Here is a 25,347-nt window from a genome sequence, read left to right on the forward strand (position 1 = left end):
TGATTGGGATCTGACCAGCCTACGGAATGATTTAAATTAAGTTCACCTTTGGTGCATAAAGTAGGGCATCTCATTGAACAGTGCTAATTGTCAGCTCGAGTCATTCACCCTCACTGCAATGTCAGCGCACTGTAAAGAACGGCAGGTGGCCGAAATTTCCGGACCCCTTCGCTACGCAGTGCTGATAGCCTGAGTCGCTTTGGTACGTTAAACCCTCATAAACCATAAACCAATCACGTTTTCCTCTGATATTAGTTGCAATTTGAACGGGCTACCTCTTGAAAAGTTTCAGGATTACAAATATCTTGAGCATATCTATTACTAAACCTAACATGGAACAAGCATATAGAGTATTTGAACTTAAAATCATCTAAAATCATCTAGACGTCATTTTTATAAGGCTTGCCGAAGAGGGAGAGAACAGCTTTAGAGATCAAATGTTCAACCAATACTCGAGTATGCTTGCGTGGCATGAGACCCTCAAACCCATTATGGTATAGAAAAATTTGAACGCATCTGATACCGAACTGCCAGGTTTGTTTTGTGGAAACTATAACTTCTACAACACTATGGCATTAACTGAATAAAGCCTCCGCTGGGAAGCACACTACTGATGGCCGCAAGGTTAGAACCTTATTTCGCGAATTCACGCTGGTATCACAGGGGTAAACAAGAATTCGTGCACTTTACCCCCTGCTCCCCCCCCCCCCCCCCCCCAACCTATCATGTCTAAATGGTGTGGTCACGAGCTGATAGTTCTTGAAACGCGCTGTCGCACTGCTATCACTGCTATCTTTGGAAGCTCACTTTTTCCGCATGTTCTCATGCAATAGAACAGACTACCCAAGGGCATTGTGTAATGTAAAATGTGTTCCGAGTTTCAGACCTTCGTATCATCGAATTTGCAGCAGACTTGTTAAAGCGAGAGCTTTACTAAGCTATGTTGACAAGGTCGTGTCCGCAAAAGCGTCTCCGCAGCAGTTGTAGGGAACTCTGAAGAGGTAGCGTCAAACGAGTGGCTGCAATCGAAAGAGAATGATGTCAGGATGCTGCATAAACAAAAATTTTCGAAATCGGATGAATAGTTAATTAAAAAAAGCCAAAAATGTCCAAACAGTGAATGGGACCAGAACAGAAGTGGCGCCAAATTTAAAAATGCCGGAAGTGTGGGACCACTTGCCCGGAAGTGTGGGCAGAGCCAACACGTGGCGCCAAATCTGAACACCCGAAATGAATAATGAGCTGAAATGAGGGAAAATGCGCAGTTAATCGAAATCCAATAAATTAATTAATGATTAATGAAAAGTGCTAAGCGTAAATTAAGGTGAATTAAGGGTGTTAGTGATGAATTAAGGTTTATTATTGGTGAACTAAGGGGAATTAATGGCGTAACGGTGCGGCGCGGAGCGGTGCCTCGCCAAACCTGAAATCAGTATACGGCCCCATCCGCTTCGACGCCTCGCTCCTACGCCATTGGCAGTTTGCTAAAGAGAGGTCACAATCACGTGAGACACACGGAGCGACGGCGTGCCAAAAAAAAAAAAACTTGAAAAGAGTATACGGCCCCTTCCGCTTCGGCGCGCCGCTTGTACGCCAGTCGTACTTTCAAATCCCTGCCACACTAGCAGAGGCTGGAGTGTGGCCACTGTCCCTTCTTCTTCTCCAACGAGGCCTACATGTAATCGATCGCCTACACCATGCACCTGATGGAAGGGTTCTCCTCACAAGACTGAAATCGAACCTGTCCTCACGAGCTGGGAAGTTATGTATCTCAAATAAAGAGGTCATTGGCCGACCCTCCTGCCCAAGACCACTTCTCCCTCCACCACCTGCTCGGCCTACCGTAACCATCTCAACCGTACTTGACGGGGTCAGAAAAAGACACTCTCCCACTGCTCACATCAAGCAGGCAACCTACGCCCTACTCGAGGAAAAACGGAAGGACAACCTCCTTATTTTCACACACGGCTCTGCTCTTCCAGCTACTGGACAAGCCTCTGCGGCCTGTCTCATTCCCTCCCTTGCCCTTTCACGAACCTGTCGCCTGGACTTCCCAGCCAGCTCCACCGCAGCAGAAATGGCAGCACTGCACCTTGCAGCTGACACACTTGTATCTCACCTCCCGACAACTCCTGTTGCTATTCTATGTGACTCGAAGGCTGCACTTTCAAGCCTGAATAGACCCAAGAACACCCCATTTACAGCCGCAGTCCTTGAACGCAGACTTCTGTCTTTAGAGAATCGGGGTCTCCAACTTTCCCTTCACTGAATTCCATCACACATCGGTATTCCGGGGAATGAAGAAGGGGACACCTTGGCAAAAGCAGCCCATAATGAAGATCCTCCCACATCACGCAACGTTTCTCCCTATGACTATTCCCGCCACATCATAAGAAGAGCCTTAACAAAATTTGATCCAGACAGAAGAATTTCCACTGGTAGCCCATTTAAGCCCCTCCCGAAGCATGGTTTCACCAGGCGTGAACGTTCACTTCTTTTGAGGCTAAGGATCGGCTGCTGCTGGACGGCGTCCAGAAGGTACTCTAAAGGTCTCACCCCATCCCCTGACTGCTCATCCTGTGGTGACATAGAAACTATTGGTCACCTCATTATGGCCTGCCCCACTTATGACACACACAGAATCGCGCTATTGATGCATATATACCGCAACCTGAGTCTACCTGCTGACACAGAAACCCAAATGCTGTATCCTGGCAAACAGCGGATTCAGGCCCTGCAAAGCCTTGTAAATTTCCTTCACACCACGGGCCTGTCCACGTTGCTTTAGGCTGTATCATGCCTTCAGTCTTGTCCCAAATTCTCGTTATCGGTGAGAAAACAGTCAAACTAGCTCAAAAGGATGGCCACTGGGACCTACAGAGCTTGTTCGCATGACGTCTAATCGCAGAGTTGAGCCTGTTGAAAGTTGTCTTCAAGGCTCTGTCGTCCTTGTTGGCAGTCTTGCTGGTGGCTCTCGTCCGAGTAATCCTTTCGAGGCGCTTGCATTGCGCACGCAGAAACATCTCGTGTGCTTGGCAGAGGAATTTGCGGATGCATTTGTAAATTACAGACCAGGCATTCATCCCTGCGCTCTGCCTGCTACGTCTCCGTCAGTTATGAACGCCCCGTTCACACTTCGAGAACTACAGACAGCGCTCCGCAGCCTGCGCCGTCTCTGTTCACCAGGTCCTGACGGCATTACCAATCAAATGTTACAGAACCTGCCTCAGGAACACCGGAAGATGCTCCTAACCTATCTCAATCGAGTGTGGGAGTCTGGTGACGTTCCCCCTTCATGGAAGGTGGCTTGCGTAGTCCCACTGCTGAAGGCCAGCAAAGAGATGACAGACGCGGCCTCGTATCGTCCTGTATCGCTGACGTCGTGTGTGGCTAAGCTCATGGAGAAGATGGCAAGTAAGCGTTTGTCTTGGTGGCTTGAGGATAGAAGGGCACTACCAACTTGCATGACTGGATTCCGCACAGGTTTAAGCGCGCAAGATAGCGTCCTGGACTTGATAAGCCACATTGAACATCAGAGTGCTTTTGGACTTTCAACACTAGCTATTTTCCTAGACGTATCAAAGGCTTATAATAGCGTCCTCCAGAGCTCGATACTGAATAGTCTGCAGGTCATAGGCGTACAGGGCTATCTTCTGCGATTCAATTCACTCATTTCTCAGTGATCGTAAATTTCGAGTGCGGTTAGGCAGTACAATGAGCTCCGAAAGGGCGGTATCGCGAGCGGTACCTCAGGGTAGTGTCCTGTCCCCAACGCTCTTTAATGTTGTCATGGCTGGTCTTCCCGCAAAAGTGCAAAAACATTGTAGGCATGTCCATATGTCGATATATGCAGACGACATTTGTCTTTGGTTAACCGGCTATCAACACAAACGCTTAGCTCTATTAGCGCGACAGGCCGTGCTTTCAGTTAAAAGTTACCTTCAAGGTGTTGGGTTGACTCTCTCGGTGGAAAAATCTGGCTTCGTCCTGTTTTCAGGTAGGGGACGACGGTATGCGCGGCTGAGCATAGACCTTGATCAGTCTTGCCTTCGTCAGGTTAACCACATACGTTTTTTGGGCGTCACTATTGACTCACGTCTACAGTGGCGACGAGCTGTGGACTCGATTGTGGCTTCACTATCTTCGCGTCTCAATATGCTTCGTAGAGTTGCTAGTGAGCAATGGGGAAACCATCCTGCTTCAATCATCAGGCTTCACGATGCCCTGGTGACAAGTCGCATAATGTACCAGTTCCCTTTAATTTCCCCCTCGGTATCGCAGCTGGAACGCCTTGAGGTTTTGCACAGAATGGGACTAAGGAGGGCTCTCGGCGTTCCGCAGGCTGCTCCAAACAATGCAGTACTGTATGAGTCTCAATCGAAACCTCTTCGGCTAGCCGCTTCACAACGACTTTTGCTGAAAATTGGCCGCCTCAGAGAGACTGTTGCCGGGAGAGCGCTTCTACAGCGCCTTCGAAAGAGATCTGAGTCCCGGGCGTACTTGGCTTTAAATACTCTTCGTTCTCTGGGTCTCGACCTTCGAGATCGACCTAAGACGTTGAAGCCACCTTGGTCCTTTCCGAGCCTCGATTGTTCCTTGACAATTCCCCACGTTCGCGCTAAGCGGAATTCTCCTTTAGCGGCAATGCGTTCGCTCGTATTGGAACATCTTGAGACCGAATATGCCAGTCATCTTCAAATTTTTACAGACGGCTCTGTGGACAAGGTCAGAGGATCTAGTGCAGCTGCTTTTCATATTCCGTCTTTGAAGTATGATTGGTCTGTTCGTTTTACTAAAGTCGTGTCCTCCACAATGGCCGAAAGCGTTGCCATTGAGGCAGCTCTAAAGAAGCTACGGCGTTGTACGCCTCAACCTACTGTCATAATTACGGATTCAAAATCTGCCCTTCAAAGGTTAGAGTACGGGTTCCCCACTGATGCCTTGAGTCTTAGATCCCTACGTTTGGTGCAGAATCTACATAGCAAGGGTTTCTCTATACGCTTTCAATGGGTGCCCTCGCACATAGGTGTCTTAGGCAGCGAGATAGCAGACAACCTCGCCCATACAGCTCTCTCCGGGATTCCAGTACATGGAGTCCCTCATGAAGTCAAGCAAATGTTCAGATGTGGTGTTGTGCCACTTCAGTTCTTTGTGGAGCTCTCCTCATCAGCCATGTGTGACCAAGGGTCTCAAAAGGTACCAAGCCACTTTGCTGCACCGCGTTCGCACGGATTCTGCTCGTACGCCGGCGTGGATGTATAAGACTGGCCTAGCGTTGTCACCATTGTGTTCAACGTGTGGTGTGTGGGGTGAAATAGAACATTACCTCTTGTGCTGTACTTTGTACAACGCGGAACGGGCTGTGTTATTCGGATCCCTCAAGAAGGCAGGAGTTCCTCACAGTTCTCTTCAGGACATTGTTTTCACGCGCGGGAGCCAGTCGAGTAGAAGGGATACTTCTCGCCTTCTTCTACTTTACCTGCAGGACACGGATTTGGCCTCCACATGGTGACCTCAGGAGTGACTATTTGGGTTTTTGCGGACAGTGTTTCTGTGATTTCTATTTAAGTGTCGCTACGGTGGAGCAATTGCCGGCAGCAACTGCAAGGCTAATCCCACCGGTAGTTTACAACCACTCAACTCAACTCAACTCACTCTTGCCCCGAGTGGTCCTTGCAAACTTTCAACCCCCTCCCCACCCTTATTCCAAATCCCTCCTCCCGGGTGCTGTGCCGTGTTCCCCTAGAGGGCAGCCAAATACCGCACCCGTAACCCCAATCTTCCAACCAATCAAGCCACCAAGCAGTCGTTCTCTCGCCGTTGCCGTGTGCAGATGCTGTCTTCGCGCGCTGATGCCGTGGTGCTTAATTGCGCGATGTGTGGGCGTGTGACATCATGTTTAAGCCGTCAGTGCCATCGCGTAGTGCAGCTTCAACGTCCAGACCGCATGTAAAGAGGGACAAAGAAAGGTGACGAGTGCTGAGGAGGCGTCAATGCTTTCACATTACTCCAATGCGGGTTGCCGCCGTTATCTCGAATTTTTCGTTTTCAATTTTTTGATCAGCATTGCGCTTCGTGCGATATAGAACATTTTACTTTTACTGTATTGTGAATAATTATACCGTGGCTCCTGTAAGCTTGCTGCCGTCGAGCTGACTTTTAGGTATTGCGCATTTTCCGTTAATTTTTCTTCCTTTTCACAGCTCTGGCTTGCTGCATGGTTTGTTTTGTAACCTTAGGCGCATGTATTTTAGGCGTATGTTTTCCTGCAACGTCCCCCCGCAATGATGCCCTTGTGGTGCTGCAGGTACTTGCATAAATAAATAAATAACACCATTTCTGCATTTAAGGCTGATCATTCACCCCCCCCCCCCCCCGCCCCCCCTGCTACCACGCCGCTTGAATTAAAAATGAACGGAAGGAGTGTACAATGCCGGGTACGTGCAAACATTGCTTTTCCCCCATACAGCCACAAATTTGTATACGTCGTGAAGGGAAGAAGGAAAGGTGCGTCCCGACCTGCATGCGAAGCTGAGCAGGGGGCGTTTTCTTCGCGCAGGCCCCAAGGACCAGACAGGCAAGAGCCGCGGCTTCGACGAAGAGGACCTGCTGGACGTTCGTCAGTCGCCGCGGGACGCCTCGCTGCGCTACCGAGAGTCACACATCTTCCGCTGCGTGCCTGCTCACCCGCAGTACACGTCGACCACATGGTGAGTACCTGGCCACGGAATGTTGAGCGAGCTACGATACAGGTCGTGTAGCTACATTCGAGGAAATGTTAAGCTACCTCAGGGTCTTTTTCTATTAACGCGATAGCGTTTCGGCTGTCGCCTGGCAAAAAAAAAAAAAAAAATCTGCTTTTCTGCCACGAAATTCTCTTAGTGGTCGAAAGGATCATAGAGCCATCAGCACCGCCAGATTTGAAAATTGAAAGGTAGAAAACGTAGCGCAATTGAACCAACAAGCCCAAGTGTCTACCCTTTTGAAAATTCACCTCTAAATTTAGAACTCGGCCCACACCTGAAAATCGAATAAGGTGCATTTGTGCGATTAGTTGGAGGAGTAAGGCAGACTAGTAAGGAGTAGTGGCTGGACTAAGGTAGATTAGTATTAATTAGTGGTCAATTAAGGCGGATGAGTACCGTTTACTGTGTGGATTATCGTGATTTCTGAGGTTGGATTAGTATAATCCCGTATTCAATTGAAGGTAGTTGAACATTCTAGAAGGGGATGACTCATGCATACTATATAAGGATAATTGGACCGGTTCGAACTGGAGTTTTGGCCGGAGAGCCAAAAGAACGCTAAACATTCTTGGTAGACACTAGAGCAGGCAACCTCAATGCTAAGAATATGGCTAAGGCCCCAAAGTTTTTTTTTTTTCACAGTGAAGCAGCCATTGTGACGCTCCTCTGTTTGGCGTACCCACTTTTCGGCATTTTCTCAGCGCTTGGCATGAGCGAGCACCAGGCAAGTACATCCACAACATACCATTGGTAACGCAGCGCCTATCTTTCAACAATAGTTTAGTGTCTGTTTTGCAGTGTTCCCGCTAAACTCTCATTTCTGAGCAATCTGTACCCGGCCATACGCACACCAAGTGGCGGCGCACTTCTCTCGCCTCCCCAAACTTTACGTCCCCCCCCCCCCTTCCCCCAGTAGCCTCCGCCGAACGCTTTGGGGACCAACTCGCAAAGCTCAGTGATACCTCAATGACGCATCTGCGGGTCGCGGCATCAATACACACACGCGCCGAAAAGCTTGATGATTATCGTCGTTTCACACATTACGCAGGGCAGATTAATCGTGATTTTTTTCCCAAATGTATCTGTTGACGAAGAAGAAGGAGCGCCGACCAAAGAAAACAAAAAACAAAAAAACATACGTTTCGGCTCCCGTACGGGAGCCTTGTTCACATTGAAATGAAGCAAGCAGCTCAGTGGCATTACATATGCTTGAAAAGAGGGCGCAGGGAGCGTGCGTAGATTGGGTTAAGATTTCCATCGTTGCGGTTGAGGGTGTGACTAGTAGTTTGGATGATTAATGATTCCAAGTGCAGGCGAGGGTATAGCTTCTTTTCCGTTGAAAGCACGTGTGCCCGACCCCAGTCGATGTCATGGCCTGTAGATACTGCGTGCTCGGCGATAGCATTTGAATCCACTTTTTTGTTGCGTACATCGTTACTATCGTTACTATGTACGCAACAAAAAAGTGGATTCAAATGCTATCGCCGAGCACGCAGTATCTACAGGCCATGACATCGACTGGGGTCGGGCACACGTGCTTTCAACGGAAAAGAAGCTATACCCTCGCCTGCACTTGGAATCATTAATCATCCAAACTACTAGTCACACTCTCAACCGCAACGATGGAAATCTTAACCCAATCTACGCACGCTCCCTGCGCCCTCTTTTCAAGCATATGTAATGCCACTGAGCTGCTTGCTTCATTTCAATCTGAACAAGGCTCCCGTACGGGAGCCGAAACGTATGTTTTTTTGTTTTCTTTGGTCGGCGCTCCTTCTTCTTCGTCAACATGTATGTCCCCGACCAGACGAGTTTTCGTCGAACTCTCGACTTCACCAAATGTATCTGTTTCATCATACCTTTACTGCTGTACTGCGCCTTGAACTTAGTAGAGTACAGCCGGAGCAAACGGCCTCGCTAGGAGAAGTTGGTGCATTTGGTTCTCTTCTGTTTTCACGTAGACGTATCCTCATCCGGCATTCATTTAGTTTGGTTAACAGGGTAGAATATCGATACTTAAAGACAGAGGAGTTAGTTTAAAGGACATCCGTTCGTTCCTCCACAATTCTCTATAGAAATTTGTTGTTAACTTCCCCAAGCTTCAAATCCTTCCCGGTCTGCGAATGCATGAATAAAAGATTCATGGTTTCCACTAATACTCCTCTTTACTTTGCGATATATGCCAGGCCACGTAGTAAAAAAGTTTGTTAACCACACGAGGCGATACAAGTGACACAAATATGTACAACTTCACATCAGGAAGGGGTGCCTAAGCGGAATGTTAAGTTGAAATAGACGGACAGATTGGTGTCTGAAGGATGCAAATGTTATTTTTTACGATAGCGGGTTCACTAAGACAGAAATTTTGATAAAAGCTAAAGACCCTGTGACACCCTACGGAAAGTGCGGCCACTGTCAAAGGCCAAGTTTCGTTGGTTGCATTCACGTGCAGCACTATTCCTACGGGTACCGGAAATAAAGTCGAAATAGCATTGAAGCGAGGCAAGTGCTGTTTATGTACGAGAGTTGGAAGCCTCGCTGACTTGGCATACTGCGGTCTGCGTGAAGCAGCTTCAAAAGCTCCTGAGCTTCTGAAGCAACATCAGAAGCTCCACCCAAGCACCAGCTGCCATGGTCGCTTGCGCTTTCTTTTTGCTTGTGAACGATGAGACCGCCACAAGGGGATTCGCGGCCACAAGAGCATATCAGTGACTTGTGCACTTTGCTTTCTAGATACCCGTATCCTGCCGCGTGCTTACCGAGACTGGGCGCCGCGCAAGCTTCTCGCCATCGTCCCATCATCCCGTCGTATCATCGAACGCCTTACCTGTCCACTGGTGTCTCCGTTGCGTGTCACCGCTGAATGGGACCCGTCCTGTGACGTCACAGACGGAGAGAGCGCCACCTAGAGCAGACTCATCACCAGGGACGCCTATAAAGCCATCCTCCGGCTTCGCACTTCTGGGATTCGCGGCCACAAGAGCATATCAGTGACTTGTGCACTTTGCTTTCTAGATACCCGTATCCTGCCGCGTGCTTACCGAGACTGGGCGCCGCGCAAGCTTCTCGCCATCGTCCCATCATCCCGTCGTATCATCGAACGCCTTACCTGTCCACTGGTGTCTCCGTTGCGTGTCACCGCTGAATGGGACCCGTCCTGTGACGTCACAGACGGAGAGAGCGCCACCTAGAGCAGACTCATCACCAGGGACGCCTATAAAGCCATCCTCCGGCTTCGCACTTCTGGGATTCGCGGCCACAAGAGCATATCAGTGACTTGTGCACTTTGCTTTCTAGGTAGGCCTTTTTACTTATTGATCAATTTTTAGCATATTCCTGTGGCCGCTGATCCCAATTTGCAGTGTTTCAATGGGTGTGGATTTGTGCACGTATCGCGCTCGCATCGGCTCATTTGCTTCCTGTCGCGTACATGTATGTGAACAGAACTATCGATTTAAACCAGGGGCTGGACTAGTCCGTGAACTTTGCCCGAGACCAACTTCATTCCTGCTTTCCGCATGCCTGACCCTACTTTTGCTTTGTGCGGGCGATGTGGAAGCAAACCCCGGACCAAAGATTGATGACGTGCTCGCACTGTTAAAAGAATGCCATGCTGAAACGCCAGAAACACTAGAAGAAATCAAACAGGACTTAAACAACATCCAGGACCGTGTTTCTGTAATAGAGAAGAGTATGTCCGCTGTACTTGATATGAAGAAAAACTTCGACACCGTGTCTTCTTCTGTAGAAGACGTCAAGACAAATATACGCAAAACAAACGATGAACTTACAGGTGTAGTCGAAGACATGAACAACAGAATGAGAAGGAACAACTTGATTATTAAAGGGCTCGCTGAAGAAGAACATGAAGGGTATGCAGAAACAGAAAAAATAGTTAAGGACTTCTTTAGCGATCATCTTAATATACAGTGCGGTGACATCGAACGTGCCCATCGCCTTGGCCAGCCACGTTCTGATCAAGCTCGACCAATTATAGTTAAATTTCTGAACTTTAAATCTAAACTCGAAGCATTTCAGAATGCACATAAACTAAAAGATCTTACGGAACCAAAAGTTCGGCTAGACGAAGACTTCTCCCCGAAGGTTCTCCATGCTCAGAAAAAGCTGCGCGACTTCGCTAAAGCAAATATCAGAGAAAACGAGCGCTATTCTGTGAGATTTGACAAGCTTCACATGAAAAATGGTGTTTACCGGTATGATTCGGCAACAGACAGCGTGAAAAAACTTCCTTCCAGGCATACGCCCCCCGACAATTGACAGTGTTCCGCAAAGAAAGCCAACCGTAACAAAATCAAACGAATCTCCTTGGTCTTGGCAAACTTCCGCAGCATACATAACAAAGTAGACGTACTTAAAGCCATTGCACATTCCTGCTCAGCTGATATCATCGTGGGCACGGAAACGTGGCTGACCGAAGACGTTGCATGTCACGACATCGCGCTTCCATCATCGTTTGTGTTATTTAGGAAAGAAAGGGTTGATTCTCGACGAGGAGGAGGAGTGCTAATTGCGATTAACAAAGACTTTAATACATCTATTATTCCTATCGACTCTCCCTTAGAAATAGTCTGGGTTTCTGCTCAACTTGGTCATATGCTTTGCATTATAGGCGCCTGTTATAGACCACCAAGTAGCCATCCTGAGTTTATTGAACTGTTAAACGACGCTATCGAGCAGATCCTTGCCACGCACCCGAATTGCCTCCTATTTCTAGCTGGTGACTTTAACTTTCCTGCGATTAACTGGACGACGCTAACTGTTGAGTCCGATAGTAACCGACAAGAGAACATTAACTTCCTTCATTTACTTCAATATCACCAGCTCACCCAAATTGTTCACGAGCCCACTCGCGGTAACCATATCCTGGACCTTATCCTAACAACCCATCCTGAACTCTCAGACATCCACGTCTTAGAAGAAATAAGTGACCACAAAGTTGTGCATTGTTCTCTTCTAATTCCACGGACCGACAAAACAAAAACCAAGAAGCTTATCTACAACTACGCACGTGCGGATGTTGAAAAAATGAACCTGTTGCTGGAAACTTTCACAAGCAGTTTTCAGGCCAATTTTTATAACCGCACGACTAATGAAAATTGGAAGTTGTTTCGTGAGAAACTCAGAGAAATTGAAGATTCATGCGTGCCAAAACAAATGATAAGCACACGTACTAACGATCCTTGGTTCACCGCAGATGTCAATAGGGCACTAAATAGGAAGAAAAGAGCATTTAGAAAAGCGGTTCGATCAAAGGAAGCTACAGACTGGGAAAGCTACAAAAACATTTCCAAAATAGCTGAGAAACAAATTTCTGAAGCCAAAGACAAATACTTTAATTTTACACTTCCTAGTTTGATCAGAACTGACCCCAAGAAATTTTGGAACACTGTTAACCCTAAAAGCGCTAGTACGGTTCCTGTTCTTTTGGATGTAAACGGCAGCCCCCTACCTATAGAACAATGTGCAGAGCAATTCAATAGCCACTTTTCACAAGTTTTTACGGACGAATTGCCCATTTACAATCCTCTCCTGCTTCCTGAGGCCCATATCCAGATTCCCTTTCCACCCATTCACATATCTGCGCTTGGCGTGGCTCGTGCAATTGAACGCCTACCTCACCACACTAGCCCAGGACCCGATGGTATCAACGCGAAACTGTTAAAGATAACCTGCCAGCACACAGCTTTCCTGCTATCTCTCATTTTCCAGCAGTCACTCGATACGACATGTGTGCCAGAAGATTGGAGGTCCGCTTATGTAATCCCGGTATTTAAATCTGGAGACAGGTCCGTTCCTAATAATTACAGGCCGATTTCACTAACCTCGATATGTTGCAAGGTACTCGAACACATAATATACACTAACATTATGACTCATCTTAACCAGAACAACTTGCTTCATAACAACCAGCATGGCTTCCGCAAACATTTATCGTGTCAGACACAGTTATTTGAGTTAATAACGGACCTTCATCAAGCAATCGACTCTTCCCTCTACATTGACTCCATCTTCATTGACTTCTCTAAAGCCTTTGATCGCGTGCCTCATAACCGCCTGATGATAAAAATACGAAACCTGCAGCTGGACCAACATACCACGCAGTGGATTAACGCATTTCTAACAAATCACTTTCAGTCAGTTAAGTTAGGGAGCTTCTCATCAAGACGTACAGGTGTTGATTCAGGAGTTCCCCAGGGTACGGTGCTGGGTCCACTGCTTTTCTTAATATATATTAATGACATCACGTCGAACATAACATCCACAATACGATTATTTGCAGACGACTGTGTGATTTACCGAGCAATATCGAGCCCTTGCGACATCGTTGCTCTCCAGACTGATCTTGACGAGCTAACTCATTGGTGCGACAGGTGGCAAATGGTAATTAACGCAGATAAAACTAAACATATTAAGTTTACTTCCATTGCTAGCCCGAGTCCTAATGCCTACACAGTTAATAATACTATCATTGAAACTGCAGCGTCGGTAAAATACCTCGGTATAAATTTTAACTCTAATTTATCCTGGAACACTCATATTGAACTGATCACTGCCAAAGCCTTAAAGAAACTTGGTCTTCTTAAACGCCGACTACACCTAGGCAACCAGGACACAAAACTGAATGCATTCAACATGCTAATCAGGCCTGCGATCGAATACGCTTCAGTGATCTGGAACCCTCATCATACCTATCTTATTAACATGTTGGAATCCATACAAAATAAGGCTGCTCGATTCATCCTTTCCCGTTACTCTAGATACCAAAGTGTAACAGCACTGAAAACATCGCTCCATCTCCCGCCTCTGGTCATGCGCAGAAAATTCAGCCGCTTATCTTTTTTCCACACTCTTTACCACAGCAACACACCATTTGCAAGTTCACATCTTCTCCCGGCACCGCACACATCGGCTCGTGTAGACCATATCAAGAAGACTAAACCCATTTTCGCTCGGACAGAACGATACAAGTACTCACCTTTGGTCCTGGCTATTGAAGAGTGGAATTCGCTTCCGTCTAGCATTGCGAATATCACTGGAACATCATCATTTCAAACAGCTCTTTGGTCATACTTAGAAAATTCCAATGTAGAATGATGTGCGTTTCTAGTGTGTGGTTCATTCTTTTTTTTTTTTCGTTTGCTTCAGTGTGTGCGTGTCGGCCCAAACGTTCCTCGAAATGTTAGATGCCATCCTTTGTAACTTCTGAAGGTGTAATTTTTGTTATTTTGATTTGTGGGATTTGTTACATGTGCATTTTTCCAAGCACCTGTTCATAGCCACTTTTTCCTATTAACTTGTACCCTACTTCTTAACTTGTTTATTTCTGTGTTCAGCCGTTTATGTTTTGTGTTGTATATTTAAGTTTTCCTTGATGAATCCCCCCCTATGTAATGCCCGCATTGGGCCTTTAGGGTATTGAAATAAAAAAAAATAAAAATGTATGGTTTCGCGGCTAACTTTACTGTGGCTGCACGTTTTCACCGGTGGCCGCGATATCGGAGCGGTTTTGGCTGTATTCGTCTTCTCTGAATGCCCGAGATATTCTCGCAATTTTGCCTGATTAGTCGAAGGGATATGATGTCTTGAAAACTCCGACTTCTTGTGTGAATGCAGGCAGAAACCGGAGATTTCATTTTTCATTTCCTTAGTCACACACTTACCGTTTTACACAGTAAAGAAAGAAGTAAATGAAAAAACGCCAGTAATGTCCCCGAAACCTAATTTTATTTTTTTTCCAGCTCGAGTTAATATTTATTTGTCGTAGTTACTTTTAGTCGCCACCATTCGTGCAAAAATTTTCCAAGGACAAAAAAAAGGCGATCGGAGGTAGCAGGTTCCAGAACACGCGACGGACAAACGTAGCTGTGTGCAAAGTTATTAGCCCATGGATGGAGACACTTCTGGAGGTAAAACACGGACACGTCCTATAATCTGTAATATCAAAATGAAGTCATCGCTAGAAAACCAGAAATCAGTATGTCTACATTCATTTTTGCGCATCCTGAAGACTTTTCTCCTCTACGGTACCTGGGGAGGACACGCAATACGTCGAGCAGAGAACAACCAGTGTTCTCTCAGAGAGGCTCTCAGAGCTCAGGATCTCAATGTTCTCTCAGAGTAGTCTGCCGTCAGAGAAGCCCCGGTGGAATTCCAACCAGAGGAAGTTTGCTAAAAAAAAGTGGGGCCTGCATGAGATGACAGCCCGGAACAATGATTATAATTCTATGGCACGCGCTTCTTTCGTTTAGTGAGCCTCAACTGGCTGAAGATGAGGACAGTGACGGTTCAAATTTTCGAGGCGCACTCGCTCTTCACCCGCAGAAAATTCCCGATGAAGCAGTCTAAGCAATGCAGCCGCTTAGCATCGGAACACGGAGGACATGCACCGGCGGCGAGTATCGCCGGAAGTAAACCGCTTTTCCTTTATGAAGAAAGCAACGGACTCAGAGCACCGGCATTGCGATGCAATGGAAGATTGTCAGCTCTGAAAAACTGCTCTAGAAGGTTCCACGAACATGCCCGGCGATTTAGTTTATGGCGCCGTTGGTCGAGTTACCAAAGTTGATAAATTTGTAAACTCCGCTGAACTATCCTACTTTCCTGGATTAAAATAGGAGACCGTTAAAAATAGTAATATAATACGATTATTAACAATATATATCATACAATAATAATACTCATATACGTGTTCTGTGAAAAGAACACGTTGTTTTCATACTGTCTCCCTCTGCGATAATGCCGTCGAGGCGACGCAGGTATTCCGTAAATAAATAAAATAAATATACATCAAATCCCAGCAATTTCAAGGTAACGTCGTCTAGCCCCGTCGATTTCATCAATAGCAAATTCTTAAATAGTGAAAGTAGTATGCGGCGCGCATACCTCACCGCCCCTGTCATCCACTTCATGCTGTAGACTGCCGCGGTGGCTCAGTGGTTATGGCGCTCGACTGCTGACCCGAAAGTCGCGGGTTTGATCCCGGCAGCGGCAGTCGAATGTCGATGGAGGCGAAATTCTAGAGGCCCGGGCACTTTACGATGTCAGTGCACGTTAAAGAACCCCTGGTGGCCGATATTTGCGGAGCCCTTCACTACGGCGTCTCTCATAGCCTGAGTCGCAATGGGAAGTTAAACCCCACTAAACCATAAGCTTCAAGTTCGCGCCCGCCATCGCATACTTCTACGCTTTCTGCTTCTTCCTTTTTCCGAGCAGCTGCACACTGGAACGGCCTACCCTATGACATCGTCGCCATCGCCTAATCATCTGCTTTTAAAGATTGTGTGACCGATCATCTTCAATTATACACCCCTTTCGTAACACCTCCTTTAATGGGGGCTTTTAAGAAATAGAACTGACCTTAGCTTACTCAACGCACAACACAATGTTCATGCACACTGCTGTATTAACCCAGATTTGGAAGCTGGCTATGGTGGCATCAATTCATGAAGCCGGGGAAGCACGTAGCTGTGCTAATTGTAGACTTGTATCTCTACTTCACGGTCATATGCATCTGCTAATAGACGCGCAAGTCGTTTCCTTTTTTAAGGCAATGTTTCATCTACTCTACCTCAGCGTGGATTCTGTCAGTCGTTCTTAAGTGTCACCCAGCTTCTTACGTCTGCTGTACGCCGGGATAACTTTCTGGAAAACTGCAGTAGAAGCTACGACCGCAGTCACCATTTGGACCGTACGCTTGCTGCAGCAGCCGCCTCCCCTCCCATCTCCTCTTGCGGCACCACTCGAATTTGTCCCCGCGTGTGACGACTTACATTTCTACTTATACCCGTATTTTTTGTCAAATTGCTTCTATCTTCATTTGTCGAATCATTCGATAAATTTACGTAATATATGCTCCCATGTCATCATAATCATCAGCCTGACTGCACCCACTGTTGGGCAAAAGCCTCTCTCATGTCTCTCCAACTAACCTCCAATCAGTACCTGGCGTTGTGCCACTGCTCCCATCTAAACAAGGCGTTTGCGGTATTGGACGGTTGTTATAAACTGCCTTTTTTTTTCCCACGTTGCATTTATCAGCGCTAATGATGCTGGTTACTCAGTTTGCATGTTCTGGATTCCGCAACGGCCCGTCATTGGAGCTCTACTATTCCTGAAACAGATAATTGACTTACCTGCAAATCTTTTCCACCATAGTTTGTGTATTTTCTGATGACGGCGCAATGAACAGCAATAGCGCGAAAGATTATGAGGTTATTTCCATTTATGTGAATCACAAGAACGTGCTGTATCGTGTTAAATTTGGCATATGGAGTTTCATACAGAAATGCAAGTCAGCGAGGGATTCCAGATCGAATGCAGCCTTTTTCTTCACAGTATGCATACCGTTACATTGGTGTTCACGTAACTAACAACTTTTGATGAGAACTGTCTGTTGGATATAAAGCGTCTAATGTTAACAGAACTCTAGCTGTCTGCGTAGGCACTTATGTCTTGCTTAATTTTCACTACACTCATTCTTATACTCTACCTAACTGCATTCCGGGCTGTAATAGGCGCCTGTTTAGGACTCAGGCCATTGCACACTAACCTATACGTTATAAGTTGTGCAGAATCTTATAATCGTATGGCATACTTCAATTTTGTTAACTATAATAGGAGGGCTAGTGTCGCAGAAATGAACATTTTTCAGACTACTTACTACTCGCCGAAAACACACCCAGTTCCGCAATGCCTTGCACTGTGATTATATCGGCCCTATTCATTTCTCCTCGTCACTGGCATTTACGAAAAGGTCTCAGTGCCCCATTACAGCATTGTGACATGCTCGTACTGGCATTCCTTCAGCACCTGTAATGTACTGCTTTCCCTAATTGCATCATTAGAGGGCATAAGTTATTCTGATCAGTTAATGAACTTGCTAGCAGGTTTGATCTCGCCATTAGAGCTTGCTCTCGTCCCACTGCTGCAATTTTCGTTGGCTGCGGAGGTGTGTCCTGTGGTAGAATAAAGAATTCCATGCTCACGCAAGTGTTTAAACGACTGCATTGCGTTAATTATTAATGTCAAATTATGTCGGATCTGTGCGTTATTGTGACTCGCTGCCCTTCCCTTCTTAAAAAAGAGTAGATTGTAAATTTCGAAATTTTGAAATTTAAACTACTGAAGCGAGGCATGAACTATGAGGGACGCTGTAGATTAGGGTTCCGGACTAATTTAGACCACCTGGGGTTCTTTAACGCGCGATGACGCCGCACAGCTCACGGGCGTTTCCTCTATTTAGCCCCCATTGAAATGCAGCGGCCAAGAAGGGAGTCAAATCCTCCACCTTATAGGTTCAGTCGCCGAACGTCAAAGCCACTTAGTCACCGCGGCGGAAAAATAAGTTCCAACACTCTTTTAAACCGCTTCTAGTCTCTCGTGACATGGCTTCTCGAAAGTGAACAAAAACAGTCAGAGGAGACGCTTGATTCAATGCAAACTAGAGATTTCACATACTTGCCTCCTTGATACTTGGTGCTAGATGTCTCGTAGATAAAAGCTGTCGAAATGTTCCCATAATACGGCGGCAGAAGGGAATCTTTTCCACCCCCTTTCCTCTCGCACTCAAGTAATAATCTAAGCGTATGTTTCGTTTTAGCGTTATACCTGCGAGCATCTTCTAGGAGATAGCGTCCACTGTTCAGCAGTAGTGCAGCGCAGTACTTCTGATTCTGCGCTCCTAGTTTGTCAAGAGATTGGCCATGATGATCGCATGCTATATGTTGTCTTCGTTGCACTTGCCTTTGTGTTAATGCTGATAAAAGTTTCATATTCATTGCCTGAAGAAGGCTCAGACAGGTTGATGACGTTCTGCAAAATTTGAAGTTTACAGATGAGATAACATGCACTGTTCAGTGCAAGCGAAGCATTTCTGAACGTGATTTGGTGCATTTAAAAGGGCGAGGCCAAGTCGGCCCAGGAACAGGAGGAAGTATCTGCGGTAGCTGTTCAGCTTTTCTTTGCAGCCGCATGGCTGCGCTTGCTTGGATGCTGGTGACGAATTACTCCCTTGTTACAAATCTTCTCCAGCCTGGAAGTTTCCACTAAACATCGGGGAAGAACCTCGGCGTGGTCACACTATTCACTTGCAGAGGCGTAAAATGGTGTGAAAACAAAAAAAATCACACCAACGCTCTATTCCACTGCTTGCATAGCGGAGAATCACCATTTAATAAAAAGTGAAGTCCGCGGAATAAACCTTTAAAATCGCAGGTTGAGGTTAGAGACGTTGCCCCTGGAGCTTTGCGAGAGTATTTTTGCTCACTGTAATCCTATGCTAATCGAGAAGTTTGCGGAGATAGGGTGGCCGCAGCTGTGACAGGACAGGATCAATTGAAGAGATATGCGAGATACATATGCCCTGCTGTGAACATCGCCAGGCTGATGATGATGAATCCAATGCTTCCATTGTTCTCTAATTGCTAGGAGCTCTGACAGTATGCGATGAACGGCTACCCCTTTGTAGCGCGAGACAAAGCACAGCTGCTCCTTCCACTGCTTCCACTCACCCAGTTCTTTCCGTGGCAACCACCGGACGGTTCCTTCATTAACCACTCTCCAGTTACGCGCTACTCACCCTCCACGGTAAACATCCTCCTTCCATGGCCACCTTCCCTTCGGGTGCTTCCAGTTGCAAACCCTCTCTGGTTGCACATTATAACGGTCTCGCCATTCCCCCTCCTTTAATGGTTGCCACCAGGTTCCTTTGGCAGCCACCCTCCTCCTCACACTCGCCATGCCCTCCTCCTTTCATAGTAACCAACCTTCAGTTTTGCGTTCTTTCCCTCCCGCTGTACCACCCTTTTCTTCCATGGTAAATGTCCTCCCCGTCGTTCACATGCAACCATTCGCCGGTTACGTCGACTACCACTGCCGACGCAAAACCCAGGAACACGTGCTAACAGCTGTTGCAGCAAAAAAAAAATCAAGATTACAGGCCGTGACGTCTCGAAGCAACTCATGGGCCATGATTGATTCCGTAGTCGTGGACATGTGATTAATTCAGACCACTGGGAGTTCTTTAACGATCACTGCCATCGCACTGCCTTTTGCGTTTCGAGTGACCGTTGTGGCCTGGACAAACCCCGGGTCGTCCGTCTTAGTACAAGATGAAAACAGCGTACGAAGACCGCAGCCCTAACACGGCGGGACTGGCCTGTGGGTCCTATTCGTGCGCTGGTGTAACTTCAGTCAATAGCACACGTGTTTGGGTTGTGGCGATGAGTTCGTAGGCTTCTCCCTCTTATAGGGATGGCCGCAGAGCTGACTTGAATAGTGACAAGAACGTCTATTTTGCTTGCTGCTGGTTCCTCATTTCAGACATCTTGACAACGCCAGAAAGAAGGACAGGAAACTCGGTAGACTTGCAACTCACTGATCAATAATAAACAGAACTACATATACACGTCATCTTACCGTACTCACGCCGCCTTTTAGTGCGGGACCGACACACATTTTTTGTTAAGCTATTAGCAGACATGGTAAAGGAAATGAGGGGCTTGTTTGACAAACATATTAAGGAAGCCAACAGTTTTTTTTGCTTTCTAAACCTTTTACAAAATTTTGTTTCTCATACGCATTCTTTTGGCTTCGTTTATTGAGTTGCCTAGGTATTTCAAGACTCATTTCCTTTCGTATACGTCGCCGTAAAAGTGTATTTTTTAGCGTTCATCCATGCTGAGTTTAAGTTGCAGTTCCATCGTTGATTTTGGTTTTCATTTTTCTCTCCCCCTTGTACATGTTTCGTGTACCATAACGTCTCCTTCTTGGTGGCCTGTTTTCTTTAGTTACCTTGTGATTTAACTTCTGAGGATAGGACGCACCAGCACGGCCGAACCAATGCGCATGTACAGTTCTGTTCTGTACTGACATGTTATTGGAAGTCCAGCTTGTATCCTCTCGTTCTGCTCCTCACTCCATGTGTTTCTGCGGCGGTGCGAATGCCTCACAAAAAGTAGAGCGCCTCTAGAGCTGCGCTTGAACTACCGCCATGCATCCGTGCAGGTTCAAGGAGGATGAGGAGCTGCGCATCTTCACCCAGGACCCGAACCTCGAGGGCCTCATCCTGGTGGGCAACAACACGCTCTGGGTGCGCGAAATGGACGTCTCCCTGCGCGGCAACTACACCTGCCGCCTGTCCAGCGGGTCGGCCATCCGCGACCTGCACTTCAAGATCAGCTACGCCGGTCCAGCCATCGTCAAGCCACCCTGCGAAATAGGTGAGGCACCCGCTTAAGCTGAGAGGGATGCCTGAGGTCTTCCACGCAGTACAGTAGACGCACTGGCTTGAAATCTCGAGCCATTTTGGCGATGATTAGCCAGCTTCTAAAAGCAAGGACTGTGCAATATTGCTTCGCCGTATAAGGCTGAAAACGGGAGACTTCAAATCCTATGCACATCAGGGACCGAATTATTACTCTGAATGTAACCAAAGCTCTAAACGTTGGCTGTAGGAGGCGGACCGATATGTCTAACCTGCCACTCTAGGAAGACGTAAGCAGTGTTCTCAGGCCTTTTCCTTTCGTTTCGACCAGGCGCATCGCTTTCTTTCTCCTCTAGATGTGTACTATCTTCCGAGCTTCTTCAGCAGAATTTATCTCGCTGTTAACGAGTGCGCAGCGCAAACCGGCTCGGAGACGCCGATGGGAGCCCCGGTAGGACTTTTCTTTTCTCTGTAAGAAGATCGAGTCCCTGGAATGGGTTCACCCCGAGATAAGGACGGTGGCTCCGTAGGGCAGTGCAGCTCTCGCGCTGTCCGGCGCGCTGCCGTCGGCACTTGAAAATCCGAGTGAGGGGGTGTGATTTTCGTGCCGGACCGTACCCATATCCGCAGCAGGTCTCCAAGGTGAACAGCCTCTAGTCTCTAGACCAATGTAGGTAAGGGAAGTCGGCAAAACGGATCCGTAACTTTGGGAAAAGGATTGGCTCTCACGGCTGAGCCGGTCGGGCTGGGGTCCAGAAGCAGCAATGGCACTGCACCGGGACTGGGCGAGGCTCGCCGCCGTCAAAAGCGGCGCGGCTGAGCCCGGACCAGCGTCGGGACCTTCCTGTGGAAAGCCACAGCTGTGCTTGCTCTGGGGGCTTCGTGCCCGAGGTTCTTGCTTCGGCCGGCAAAAACAGCCAACTCAGAACTGCTGTTTTCAAACTCAGCCAAGGGTTTTCCCTTGGCTGCAAAGCAATTGATTGTTTTCTAAAGTGCGACCCTACGCTCACTCTTAACGCGAGCAGTAGTATTGCCCAAAACGCAGTATCACTGCTTTCATAACTGCCTTGGCCAAGTGCACCTAAAGAATTCACTGAGCAGTTACTCTTGAGGTAACGCAAATTTCAATGATAGGTGGCTGACGGAATGATGAGCTGAAATGATGAGACGGCTGATAGTGTTAAACACTGTAGTCAGCGAGCACAAGAAAGCAGTATTGCTTCTTCTACGCGGAGGAGCGGCACATGCGCACTGATGATAACGACAGCAACGAGCTGTCCCTCTTCGTAAGCCTCCAGGTGGCACAGCAGGCGGCTCACCAGAGAACGTGCCTCAGCAGCCGCAGCTCGACTGGGCACTGCGCGGCAAGCCTCTTTTCCTCCTCCTTCGCCAGTGCCCCTCCGTTCCCCCCTAAGCTTCGTGCTTTCGCTGAACTGCTGTCAGTGTCCTCACCTGCTCCGCGCGCGGTTGTTTCCCCCTCATTCCACATCTCGGCGCAGATCTCCTTGACTCTCCGTGTGTGTTTGCGGACCGGAATGCATGCCGGGAATCTCGGAATATGGCATTATCGGCTCTCGCTCTACAAACAATGTCATTTGGGGTCATGTGCTCCAGCAGGTTCTAAGGTTCGTAATGGGCACAGCGCTGTCGGCTATTGTAACGGGGTGAGGCAATGCATTTATGAGCCCTGAGGCGGTTTCATGAGGAAGGCCGAGCGTCTGTACGGCCCGGGCCCGATTCTGCAGCTGGCGAATTCTGTCGCGAGCGCATTGACGGCATTACGTCGGGCGCTAAATGTGTGAGGGGGCCGTGTACTGAGGTTTTAGTACACACTGAAGGACTCCTGGTTGTTGACATTAATCTCGAGCCCATGACTACGGCGTATCCCGCAGCTATCAGCGTGGCTTTAGAACGGGGGATCCCATTCGTTACATAGCCCGTATTGTCTTAATCAGTGTTCGGTACAGTGACATCCAGGCTCCACTGTTAGCAAACTAGATCATTGATTTTAAATCTTTTTCCATGCCTAGTGCTGCTCAATAGGCTGCTTCAAAATACTTGTGCACGAAAAGCTCAAGAACCACGTAGATAAGAATGTGTCTTATTCTTGTCACTGTCATTTTATTTTCATGACACAGTTACGCAAGCAGCAAATCATTGCTTTCAAAACTGTTATAGCATCAGAAATTTCATTCCGACTAGTTGCTCACTGTTCACGCTCGCTGCGCTGCTCGAAACACACGAGTACGATAGATATAGAACGATAGTGATGGGTGGCTGTCCCTGTCGTTCTGTCTCCAAACCTCCCGCGTCTCGCGCCCCGCTTTCAACACCAGCATTCACATGGTGAACAGACATCCAAGCGATATACGTTCCGACGTTTAGTTAGTGCTATGGAAATTTTTGAAAGCCGCGAAAATATTCCGTGCCTTTTATTTTCTGGAGTCACTTGCATTAGTAACTTTAACTTTAAGAAATGTGCAGCTTATACAGTGCGTTTTGCAAACAATTTTGCCTACGAGAAGAAAGAAAAACTTGTCCTCAGTTTAGAGATCTCAGCAAATCAATAATTTGCGGTGACACTAAAACATCCTTACTCACTTGAAAATATACTCCACATAGCTTAATGCAGCTTCTTAAGAACTCTGTGTTTTTAGCGAGTAGGCCATTTTTTACCAGGGGAGCCTTTATTCACAGGTATGCCTAAATACTTGGCTTCGACTTTAGTGAGAGTGCGTGTAATATAGTTTATTAATAGGAGGTAATATGTTTCGTAAAGCCAACTGCAAGCAAAGCTCCTATATGCGACTCTTATTTGGCATTTTGATTTTAGTGCACCCTAGACAGAGCTGCCCTGCATCGTTCGAAGCTTGTTCTCCACGTTGACAGTTCAGATGTCACGCCGTTATCATTTTTTGCGTCACGAGTACAATATCGTCCAGCCGGCTTGAAGAGATCTGAAAGCGTGACGAGATGGTTGGCACAATGTTTTAAAGATACGACCAGCTAGTGCAACAATGGACATAACTTAAATATTTGCATCAGCAGCCTCACCTATCACGACAGTCGTAATCTCTCGGGACCTTTCAGTCTTGGCTGGAGTTCACACGCAAGTCTTAAAGTCGCTAGCTGCAGTGCAAAGATTGTGCTGCGTCGCATCTCCAGCGGCACAGACGGCGAGGAAGTGTGCGTCAGAATTAAGTGGCACCAATGTAGAGCCCAAATTCTTGACCGCCGCACACTGTTCTTCCGAAGACAAAGAAAACAAAGAACTAGCCCGTGGTTAACGCTTTTCGAGTTATCTGAAGAAAATGATAATCAGAAAACGAAAATTTAAGGCCAAAAATCACGTCTCAGGCTTGAGTGAAACTCTCATAATATTGCGCGTTTTTATCGTGAAAACTTTCAAAAATTTCCTCGCCTCAACCGCTCGCTCATTTGCGGTGAAACTGCACACAGACCTTGCGTATTATGGTAACTTTTGTATCGTAGCAACTTTGACAACGGTACTTACTTATTTGAGCCGTGCACAATGCGAAAACGTAATCGTCTACGTACAGATCGGAGAGCCAAAACCCGCAAACGACGTTTCTTCGCTTAACAGCAACAGTGGCGCCATCTCTTTTTCACCAGTGGAAAATGTCACGACAAGGCCGCCGAGGCGAGCGTAGCAAGAAACGCGGGCCCTTTGAATATGCCATTTCGGCCGATTCGTCTGCTTCAACTGAAGCGCTTACAACATTTTCGGCTAATTGAGCGAAAAAAATAGAACAACTGTTTTAACGAGGCTATACCTTCAAAGAATATTGTTTGCAACGCTCGCCTTGGCGGCCTTGTCGCGGCGCTTGCCACTTCCGAAGACGGATAGCGCCACTGCCACCCTTCCGCGAAAAAAGACATCGTCTGCGGGTTTGGGTTCGCCGATCTCTACGTAGACGATTACGTTTTCGCATCATGCACTGCTCAACTAAGTAAGTACCGTATTCAAACTTGCTACGATACAAAAGTTCCCATAATACGGAGGCTCTGTGTGCAGTTTCATCGCAAATGAGGCAGCGGTTGAGGCGGGGAAACTTTTGAAAGTCTTCACGATAAAAACGCACAATAATGTATATTCCATTCCTTTAAAGCTCTGATTGGTTACCGGAGTAATATTGGACCGTATGAACCATAGCCCACACGTCCCTTTCGTCAAGTGCTGTTTCCTTAAATTGTATATCATAGAGTGCCGTTTTTCGCTGCTCCAATATAGTTCCTGTGGTGCTCATAGGTGATTAATATTTAGGAATTTCCTGGATCAGCTGGTAAAGAGCAAAGTGGAAGGCTGCCGCAGATTTTTTAGCGTATGGAAGGAAAGAACGATGGCAAATTCTTTAC

The 25,347-nt window shown here is 47.1% G+C and overlaps 1 protein-coding gene across 3 annotated transcripts in view; it reads left to right on the forward strand.

Moving 5' to 3' along the window:
- Positions 1-25,347, forward strand: part of LOC144096695 (mannan-binding lectin serine protease 1-like) — a 105,493-nt gene that overhangs the window by 64,854 nt on the left and 15,292 nt on the right. For all 3 annotated transcript variants that reach the window (XM_077629537.1, XM_077629535.1, XM_077629536.1), the window contains exons 7-8: positions 6,560-6,710; positions 20,772-20,986. In XM_077629537.1, the coding sequence (XP_077485663.1) occupies positions 6,560-6,710; positions 20,772-20,986 (366 nt within the window). The remainder of the gene's footprint in view (positions 1-6,559; positions 6,711-20,771; positions 20,987-25,347) is intronic.

The sequence above is a fragment of the Amblyomma americanum genome, chromosome 7 (assembly GCF_052857255.1).
Source record: "Amblyomma americanum isolate KBUSLIRL-KWMA chromosome 7, ASM5285725v1, whole genome shotgun sequence".
Taxonomy (NCBI): domain Eukaryota; kingdom Metazoa; phylum Arthropoda; class Arachnida; order Ixodida; family Ixodidae; genus Amblyomma; species Amblyomma americanum.